Below are 10,539 nucleotides of genomic sequence, written 5' to 3'. Positions count from 1 at the left end.
TGCGCCGGAGAGGGGGCGGGGCTTATCTCTGTGTGCAGACAGTTTTCATTTACACCATCCACCTTAACCACTAAATAACCACTAGTTCTGCTTCATACTTGTTGTGGAAATACCAAAAACATGGGAACATCAAACGCCCTCGTGTCTGGGTTCATAATTATATCCGTAGGCGCACACAGCTTGGTGAATTTCACCGGCTTCTCCAGGAATTGCGTCTGAATGGCTAGATACTAATGCTAGAGCACCAGCAGCCGGTTTGATTCATGCTTTTTTTTATGTCTTTGAGTGTTATCCTGTGTGTCGAGCAACAGCTGTGCGAGCAGCGGCACTACGAGCGGCAGGAAGTCGAGACGTACGGCGCATTTCTAATTTCTTTCTCCGCTGTCTCCATTTTTGTTTCCTTCCTACCGATAACGATGATCCGGACCGCTGCTGACCTCACCAAAAAATAACACGGCATCATCTAGTGGACTGAAAAATTGATTTTGGACCAAAAAGTGTATAATTTATATAATAAAAGATCGATACTTGGCTTCCGTGTATTGATACAATATCGCCACGCAAAGTATCGCGATACTATAGGCGTCACTGTGCCGGTCTGAATGGGATACAGCCATAATACAGCAAAGAACAATAACGCAATACACAGCAGACTAGGGCCTTTCACATCATTTACATAAAGTCTACTGAGCTTTAATTCTATTCAAATGTAACATCAACTGCAGCTGCGTCTTCAAAGCAAATGCCATCGACTCGTATTTCACATGACTGGCTTCTTTTTTCTCATGAGGTTGTTTTCATTTCTCCCTTAATGTGGCTCTAATACTGTTGTATACATATTACAACAGGCTTTAAAAACAAAAAACCGCATTTGTTAAATCGTTATTTATACACTAATATTTCAATAAGTGTATAAAAATAATAAGATAATAAATGTAATAAGACTATGTAAACCGTTTACTACAGTATATGGTTCACTGTGTTGACTCCTTAGATGAACATTTCTCTTCTGCATTGAAGCACCCGATATACATTTCCTTTGTGTTGCTGCATGATCTGTTCTGGAAGCCTCCTTCATCAACATGTCTTCATCGATTGCTAGTTATTGGTTAAATATTTACAGTGTGAATCTTCCAGAAATGATCAACGAAAGGCAAACCTTCTGCAGTCCTACACCTGAAGCGAAAGATGTAATATGTTACACTTGCATCCCATTCAGTTCCAGTTTGGTGAGAACCGTGATGGCGTCGTTGCGCTCCATATGTTTGAGCAGCTTGGCCAGGCGCCCTACTGTCCAGTCGGGGTGCTTGCTGGTGACTCCCTCCAGCAACGCCTTCAGAGGACTCTTGCTGTCCTTCATGGAGTAGGTGTAAGTAACCCAGGTGGCGGGGAAGGAGCAATGAGACGCCAGATGTTTGGTGTTCTTTACCCCTTGGTTCTCTGGATCCAACAAAATCACCAGCTCTTCCAAAACGTCCAGGTTGTCCAGCACCGTCTGTAAAGGTGCCGTCAGGATGTCGGGACCTAACAGGAACGTTTGAGGGTATCAAATGCATTTTTTGGGGCCAATTACCTGTGCTAGTTTAGTTCAACATGTGTTATTAGAGCTAACAAAACAACGTAGACTGGCTGTTCCAGCAGATCAAGATGCATGAACTATCATTCATAAAACTACAGATAACATTACAGATGTTTGGTGTCCTTTCCACTCACTCAGAATGTGCTCCAGATCATTGTTGCCATGTGGAGCAGACAGGGGAGAGAACCCTGCATTGATGTACGATGATCGTCTGCGATAACTCAACATTGAATGCGGACCTGCGTTGAACCAAAGCATGAGACGCACATAATGAATGCCAGAAGCAGCCCAGTATAATTACATTCCAGGAGAATACGAATGCTCGCTATATAACAGTGGTCACTTTTTGTTGTGCAGTCCCGTGTGAGTCTTGACCACAGAGGGCTCATTTGTCTGTGTGTAAAACCTTGACTTTACATATGCAAACCTCTTCTCCGCTTCATGATGAGTAGACACGCACATATCACAACAAGCATGATGGACATCAGGATGCCAAACAGTACCGCCCCTGCACACATATTAAATAAAAGTTCAGGTCAAATTGCATACTATGAAGAAATGTGTTATTATTCCATAATCAAGGGCTTATTGAACTCACATAGTATGCCTACACCATCGGCTGAAGCTGGACGGAAGGGGGTCAGTATAGTGGCTGCATTCGGTTTTAAACTGGATCCTTGGTTTCTCTAAATATGAAAATGAAAAGTTGTCACTGTTTACCTGCCGAAAGAAAACTCAACCAACTTCTAACTAAAAGATTCACACCATGACGTCAGGGAAATTTTACACGTGGGTTCAGTTTCCTACTAAGCCACGGCGCTATAGTTTCCTGCTCTAATCAGCATCACCAGCACACACGTAGTTAGTGTATATTCCAGATCGCCAATAAAAGATCATATACATTGATTACCGTTGGTGCCGTGCTGAATACATTTGACACGTAGTGCGATGATGTTGTTTCCTGCCGAGAAAGATACACTGGGATCACGTAGGGCAGTTCAACACAACATTAAAATAGAAAAGCTTCTGAGCAGCCTATATATATATATATATACTCACTGCGACTGGAACTGTGGACGCTCCGCTTCTAGAGACCAGAACATATAAAGAGAGATCATAAGTCCAGAGCATGTAAAGAGAGATCAGAACATGTCAAGTACACAGTCTTTAATTGGGAAACACAAAACGTCCTTCCAGCCTGTTCCACAGCGGGACGGTGACGTCATGATTTGGCCAGTGTGATATTTCTAACATATTCTAACATATTCACTTTAATTGGCCTTTTATTTTCCTGACATATCGACGGCCGCAGTCATAATAATCAACACGCTCTCTCACCCCGGGTCTCGGCATTGGGTGTCAGAAGTCGTGGTGCACGCGCTCCGGATGGAGACCCCGGGCGGGCACGCGCCGCACGGCCGGCAGTGCGCGCCGCTGCCGTCGTTAAAAGTAGCGGCGGCTGTGCACTCTTCGTGGGGGCCCTCGTGCCGCCCTCCGTGGTCGTCAAAGCCACAGTTAGGGGTGATTCCATATCCTGGATTGTTGACAGCAACAACATCATACAATGCAATGCAATGCAATATTATGGAATAGAAAATAATAATATTACCTGGCTTTATAGGACACGGCTCACATTTCGAAGTACTTCTACTCCAGTAGGTTTCCAGATCGCGGCATCGGTCTGAGTGTCCCATTGCTGCTCAGCTGCGCTCAAAGAGTAACACACTTTACAAGCTTAAAACCTCTGCAATATGGCGCCGCCCACTTCAACTCAAGTAACATCATGAGCGTGAGTCAGCCGTGACTCTTGGAAAAGGAAGCAGTGGGTTTGAAAGATGTGGGCATTTACTATTTATGGCACTTGAACACGTCTGAACACTTTAATTCATTCACATGGTGCAATGTCTAATACGTGCAAAACGTTTATTTGATTTTGTATTCAGTCTGTATATTTAATATTCTTCTTACTGCTTTTTTATTTTGATTTTATTACTGTTCACTGTTTATTCATATTACTTGATTTTGATCTTTTATTTACTTGTGAGCAATGCTTCTGTAATCCTGTAATTTCCCCACTGCGGGACTAATAAAGGATTATCTTATTTTATCTTATTTTATCCTAACAAACATACTTTAGTGAAGAGGTGTGGTTGCTGAGTTCAAGTTCAAGTCCTCTAAAATGTGAGTTTCTTCGCTCTTAGTACTTCAAGTGGTCCCTCGATGCTGGAATGCCTTTTGTTAAATTAATGATGATCATTGTGTTCGTTCTTTTCAGTAATATGGAGCCAGATATTTGCTCCCCGTGTATTTCATTCAGTGTATGGTGATAATACATGGAATATATTTTCTGTTCGATAAAACCAGCATCCATTGGTGCCAGCCTCACCTGCCCTACCACATGTACAATCAATCTAAATTGAAGTGGACTCTTCCGGTGTCTCATTGGCCCTTTTCACAGCAGCCATGTTGACACGTCATTGCAGGGTATGTGTGGTTAATAACATGCATTATGGCTCTGATCCAGTTCAATATAAGGCTGGACCACTGGTTGTGAGACACTAAATAGAATGGGAGTTGGGACCATCCTTTTTCTATCAATTACACTTGTGCTTCCCCTGCTATGACATGTGAAAATGGCCTATTGCGTCTGACTGCACATCCATAATGTTAATAACGATGCCTAGCATACCCCGATCGGTTATAGATTCTGACCATTAGGCCGATTGCTTGGCTGATCGTTTGGATGTTGTGGGTTGTGGACATTCCCGGTAAAGTAGAAATCAGGCTTTCTTATAAAAACAACAAAAAAAAGTTCATGTGTGGTAAGATTTACAAGGTCAATTATTATTATCAAGATATTTTGCAGCTACTAATAAAAGCACTTAGTGCTCATAAATTGTAGCCTCTATGACAATTACTTCCCTCTTGCCCTAAGTCACCTCCTCCTGTCAGCATCTGGAGTTTTTAAGTGTTGCCTCTTACACAGTGACTATGGGTGATGACTGTGCTGTTGTATCAGTGCTCAGTATATATAATTCATTATGAGGTCACAGTATGCTCAACAAAGTACAAATTGTTCCTAAAATGGAATATAACAGGCTCCATTGACTTTGAAACGATTTTGAAAATTACTTTTGGGAATAAGTCATTGGAAATGATATTACTGGAATGTTCTATTATTATTAACTATCCAAAATGTGTTTAATTTGTAGCTTAATCTTAAGGTAGGAGTCATTAATGACTGAGGTACATGGACACATTTATTTAAGGGTATCCCGACCGCATTATGTTATTAATTGTCATTCATTTATTGTTCCCTGTTATATTTTAATGCACCCTCTTCCCCTTTCAGATGACTTCCCTTCATGACTGAGTGAATAGTGTCTACCAAGTGACTAGTTTCACTTCCTTTATTATGCTGCCCTTTCAAGTGTGTTTGTGTTTCCCTCTTCCAGTTCGTCTCCATAGCAAGTGCCACGTTCTACATTTGGTAGGTTCACTGCCTTAGTCCAGACTAAAATATCTAATATCGTTGGTGATCCACTGACTTTACCTCCAGCTCCTCCATCAGGTCAAAACAATTCCAATTTGTCAGCCTTAGCTCTATTGCTAATTAGCAAATGTTTGCACGCTCAACCAAGACGGCAGAAATAGCATAAACATCCACCATGGGCATATTAGCCTCGTCATTGTGAGCGTGTTGCACGCTGACGCTCGTGTTTAGCTCAAAGCACAACTGTTTTTGTGGGCTGACCTTTTAATGTCAGTTTACTCATTCGCTGACATATCAGTAGTCTGCTCACTTGTTTACTGGAACTCAAGCTTTTCAGTAGAGTATCTCCGAACATTATCATGTTAAAATGTCTCAATGTTTGTTAAAGGTGCATTATAAGGGATTCATTAATATAGCAGCAAACAACTATTTGCTATGTCAGGATCAGAATCGGAATCGTTTATTTGCCAAGTACGTTGCACACACAAGGAATTGTACGAGGTGAGAGGTGCATGACATTAATCATAGACATAGAAAAAAAACAATAAAACAATGAAAACAATAAACAAAGCAATAATCAAGACTTCCTTTAAAGATACATATGGTAAACAACAACCAGATAACAGTACTTTAAAACAAGTATATATTATAAAGTACAAATTAAGTTTATTTTAATAAGAAAAATAAAAGATGTGCAAGTGTGTTTGCAATTGTCCTGTGGATGTGAGAGTCAGAGTCAGTCAGCAGTCAGTGGGGGTCCCGGGCTTTGTTGATGAACCAAACAATTGGTTATTACATTAAGGCTGGAAAGAAAGAAATAAAGACAGAAAGGGTTGTTGTGGCGTGAGGTCTTGGTCCTGATGGACTGCAGCCTCCTCCCAGAGGGAAGGGACTCCAACAGTTTGTGTCCAGGGTGAGAGTGGGCGGCTACAATCATTCTCCAGTAATGAGAATGAAGTGGTTTTAGAAGCAGCTGAGTCGACTCTACTCTGCATGGTCCAAAGGGAGTGCTGGGGCAGAGCAGGATGAGGAGCAGCAGCTGGAAAGGATTTTGCTAAGCTTTCTACCATTGTGTTGCATGCTCCAATCTTACTTGAAGTACATCAAAACATTGCTTTAAAAGGAGTGTTTTGTGTCTGGGGTGGATTAATGGCCTCAGGTTAGTTCATCTAAGATTGAATCTGAAATTGACTTTAGAAAAGTGTGCTCTTCCTGGTTGTTTGTTGCAGAGTGTTTACAGTGCTTGAGTTCGGTTTAAGGAGCACATTACTCCTCCTCCTGGTGTGTGTTATGCAACATGTGTGACAGTCTTCCTCTATGTCCTCAAACCAAAAATTAATGCAGAAACATTCAGGTGATCCAGAACGCCCAGCTGCAAGTTTGTTTTTGCTTTTAAATGTTTCCCGCTGCGAGAAGAGACTATATAACTTTGAGACCAGAGGATCCCCTGGATCCATTGGGGGCCTAAAAGGTTAGGGCCAAGATGGGATAATAGGACAGTGGGCGTCCATGCTCTATCATGGTTGTCCATTCCTTACCTTAAGGAGAGGAAATGCAGTGTGAGAGCTATGTAATAAATGTAAACCAGTGATTTAGATTGAAAACAGATGCTGAATAAACAACCACTTCAGCTGTATAACATGTTTAATCAAAAATGTTCCTGGTACCGTAGAATAAATAGAAATCTTTTTTTAAATAAGTCTAGAATATGCCACTGAAATTGAAGAAAAGGAAAAGCGATCTGGTGAGACTGAACTTGAATGCCCTCAGATTAAAAATGGTATGAGGCAGGGAAAGGTCAAGTTCATGAGTACTTTCCAGATTCCAGAGAGACGCAGACCCACCTCTTCCTTTTCCAAACAACAAACCAGACAATTTTCCAGAGCTCGCAACAGGGGAGGGATGCCATAACATACAACAGATATCCGCTGCCAAGGCTACGTCTGTTGCTTCCACCTTGACTGGAACAGAGCAAACCTTCAGTTGCTGAGAGAGAACAGCACTGGGGGTTCTCTTGTCATTTTAAGTATTCAGATCTACTTTCTTTACTAGAGGTAAAAGAACGACAGGACAATGGTTCACATCCAATCATTGGTCAATTATACTACTCATTTACTGGCTATTTACATTTGGAGATACATTTCTCCATAACTGTTTTCTCTCAGTAAAGTCAAGTATTCCTTGGGAGAGTTATACCAATGATCATTGGTGAATTTCATCCAAATGTTTAAAGGCCGAAGGCGGAAAACACAGAAAAAGACCACAAGGGTTGAACACAGGATATGAAATGTCTCTCACTCACTTGGCAGGAATGCCTTCATCCTGTTTGGTTACTGACTGTTCTGGACAGTTTATGTGTCAGCGGGTGCCTGAGGAGACAAGCACAATAATATTGGAACCGGAAATATTTACACTGGCAAAAACGTCAGCACCACCAGTGTGTGCAGGTTTTCCTTTCAGGCTGCATACAATAAGTATATAAGTATAAGTAGCCAGAGAGGCAACAAGGTAAGCACAGCAATGGGGTAAAAAAAAAAGCTCCATCATCATACCTTTTTTTTTTTTTATAAATATGCTGTTTGTTAAATCTGTACAAAAACCAAGATTTCCCATTTGAGAGATGGTTCTGTGGGAATATCTCTCCACTGGAAGCAGTGCAGGCAGCCAGCAGGGAAACCCAGTGTTGACTGCTCATTGTAAAGAAATAGTCTGGCACATGAATCCCAATAAAACTGAGATATTTCTCTCTTCTTTTTTTACACTAGGGCTAGTTTTACACCAGGCTAGTTGTTTCCCCTATCAAAGTCAAAGTCAAAGTCAGTTTTATTTGTCACTTCTTCCATTTGTGCAAACATACAGAAGACCTGAAATTGTGTTTCTCTTCTGTCTGACATAAAGTGAATAGTGCAAAAACAGACTCATATAAACAACATATAAACATAGTGCAAAAACAGTAAAAAAAAGTAAAAAGAATAGACAACATATAGCATATAAACAACATATAAACCATATATGACCATCTCCTGGCTCCAGCTGCATATTTACCACTCAGACGTGACAGTGGTTAGTGTACATCTATTTGCCAAAATGCCAAACAGTTAATTTAACAAAGCAGAAAACACAACATTGTTTCATAAAATACAACATTTAAAAGCTAGCTTTTCAGAGAAAAACATGGCTTTTCAGGAAATGCAGCATTTCCAGTTCATGTCCATTGGCTGAGACAATTTTCTCAAAAATACAAAACTTGATCCCTGCCTCTTCGGCTCAGGCCTCTGCTCGAAAAAGACGTGTTAAAAATTAAAAATTGTCTCGCAAAATTGGAGAGATTTTAGTAGAAGCATGTTGGATCGGAATATTCAAATTGGCCATTTGACATTTTCTCAGAAAGATGCAAAACTCTTTGAATTTCACTTTCCATGTCACTCTAGGTGTTAATTCCTTCAAATGACAGTTTTGGGGAATTTGTTTTAAAAACATAAATTAACCCGGACTCTATACATGATCTGTTTAAAAGGAAACCATAGCTCGGTCTATCCTTTAAACCTTTATTGCACAACATGAGACTAACAGCCTACAATCTAGTGTTGAATGTTACAATTACAGGAATAACTGAAGGCCGGCCCGTCAAGAACACATTGTAACGTTGCATAGCACACTGTGGCTGTTGGTATCGGCCCAATTAGTCACAACTGATAGATCCTTCCGTGGAACTGGATGACTACGTCTACGTTGATGTAGAAATCTCAATCTTCTTTCGAAATCTCAATCTTCTTTTGAAATCTCGCATTGTGGGAATGCAGTGGCCTTAATCAGAAAGTTGGATAATTCAGTGGTTTCCAAAGTGCATCCAAAAACAACTGGATTTGTTCCCATAACGGACAACACTCGATTTCTCCACAGTTTGCTCTACGTTTGTATTTGATGTCTTGCTCAATTGCACGGCTTTGCAGGTTTTCCCACACACCTTGTTCCTTAGAACTGCAGCACTGAGCTGTAATATCTCACAAAGATGGCACTTTGAGTTGGTCAAATGTCTTTGTGTGTGTGTTAAATTGCTTTATGTTAATGAGGTGGTTCTCCTGAAATATTGATTATTTTTCTGAAATGCTTTTGTGTTTCTGTTTTTTTCCTGTTGTGCTTTTAAATCAATTCAATTCAGTTTATTTTGTATAGATCAGAATCACAAATTAAAATGTTTCCTCAGAGGGCTTTACAATCTGTACACATACGACATCCCTGTCCCAGGACCCTCACATTGAATCAGGAAAAACTCCCCCCAAAAAAAAAAAAAAAACCTTTTCACAGGGAAAAAAGGGAAGAAACCTTCAGAAGATTAACAGAGGAGGATCCCTCTCACCGGATGGACAGAAGCAATAGATGTCATGTGTACAGAATGAAAAAGGTAACAGAGTTACAGCACATTCAATGAATATGACAGAATATATTCATATAATGAGTAGTAGGCATGGACCATGATCCAGATAATCACGACCCATGAAGCAGAAGGAGGTAGAGAGGAGGCACATCAGCAGGGAAGGAGGTGGGAGGTAGGATGCAGGAGGCAGCGCCAAGGAGGCAGGGCTTTGCACACCAGGGTACAGAAACAGGAGTTAACACAAAACAAAGAGCTGAAACAATGCGATATCACTCAGGTGATAGTAATACAAGAGGAACGTTAACATGACAATCTTTTAAAAGCTGTGTCAGAGAGAACACCAGAAATAGAGAAAAGAAAACATTTTCAAAGAGGAGATGTTTTGCCGATAAGGTTTTAAAAGGAAACATATAACCCATTTACTGGTGATGCAAGACGGGATACTGTGAAATCAAAGGAAACACATTTTAAGTGAATGTCTTGCAGATATGTTTAGTATCAACTTTATGAACTTGGTATATACAGGATGCCACATTAAAACTGTTTCCTCATCATATTGATAAAAAACAAAACAAGAAACCATTTCTTTTCTCTTTCACATTGATAGTATTATTAAGATCTGGGCGACAGGGTTGTATGGAGCATGCTCATTTCAAAGATTACAGCATCTTTTGGTGTAAAAAAGAAAGAAAAAGTTACTCATCTTCACTGCTATTCCAACTGATTGTTTTACATCGTAGGCGTTCACACTGACAGTATTTTACAAAGCCCTTTTTCTCGTAAGACATTTTGAGAGTTGATTACTGTTTCAAGTGTGGGGTTTCAAACATATAGTGACATCTTGTGGCAAACAATGTGTACTTCAATGTCAGAACGCGGATGCATTTAACATGTTTGACGAAGCACTGACAGCCACCTCCGTGTCCTTATGTTATGCACAACAAGCAGGATGTGCCGATCCAAAACACCAAGCATTGAAACGGAGATGGAGTTTGAACCGTGTATGACATTGTCGAAGGGCTGAGGTGCAGAAAAAAGCTTGACACAACCAAAAATTATGGAAAATACCATGCATTGGATAAAATGTTG

At 40.5% G+C, this 10,539-nt stretch overlaps 1 protein-coding gene across 1 annotated transcript; it reads right to left on the bottom strand.

Moving 5' to 3' along the window:
* Positions 1-668: 668 nt before the first annotated feature.
* On the bottom strand, positions 669-3,273 carry igflr1 (IGF-like family receptor 1; the record flags this gene model as incomplete). The annotated part of the gene is made up of 8 exons (XM_079227337.1): positions 669-1,524; positions 1,714-1,818; positions 2,007-2,087; positions 2,178-2,265; positions 2,490-2,540; positions 2,639-2,666; positions 2,918-3,113; positions 3,225-3,273. 8 exons carry the CDS (start codon positions 3,271-3,273, stop codon positions 1,199-1,201), a joined length of 924 nt encoding a protein of 307 aa, XP_079083463.1. The 3' UTR covers positions 669-1,198.
* Between the last annotated feature and the right edge of the window lie 7,266 nt (positions 3,274-10,539).

This window comes from Taurulus bubalis (genome assembly GCF_910589615.1).
Source record: "Taurulus bubalis genome assembly, chromosome: 12".
NCBI lineage: Eukaryota > Metazoa > Chordata > Actinopteri > Perciformes > Cottidae > Taurulus > Taurulus bubalis.
Note: the sequence above shows the minus strand (reverse complement) of the source record. Positions and strands in the feature narration are given on the sequence as shown.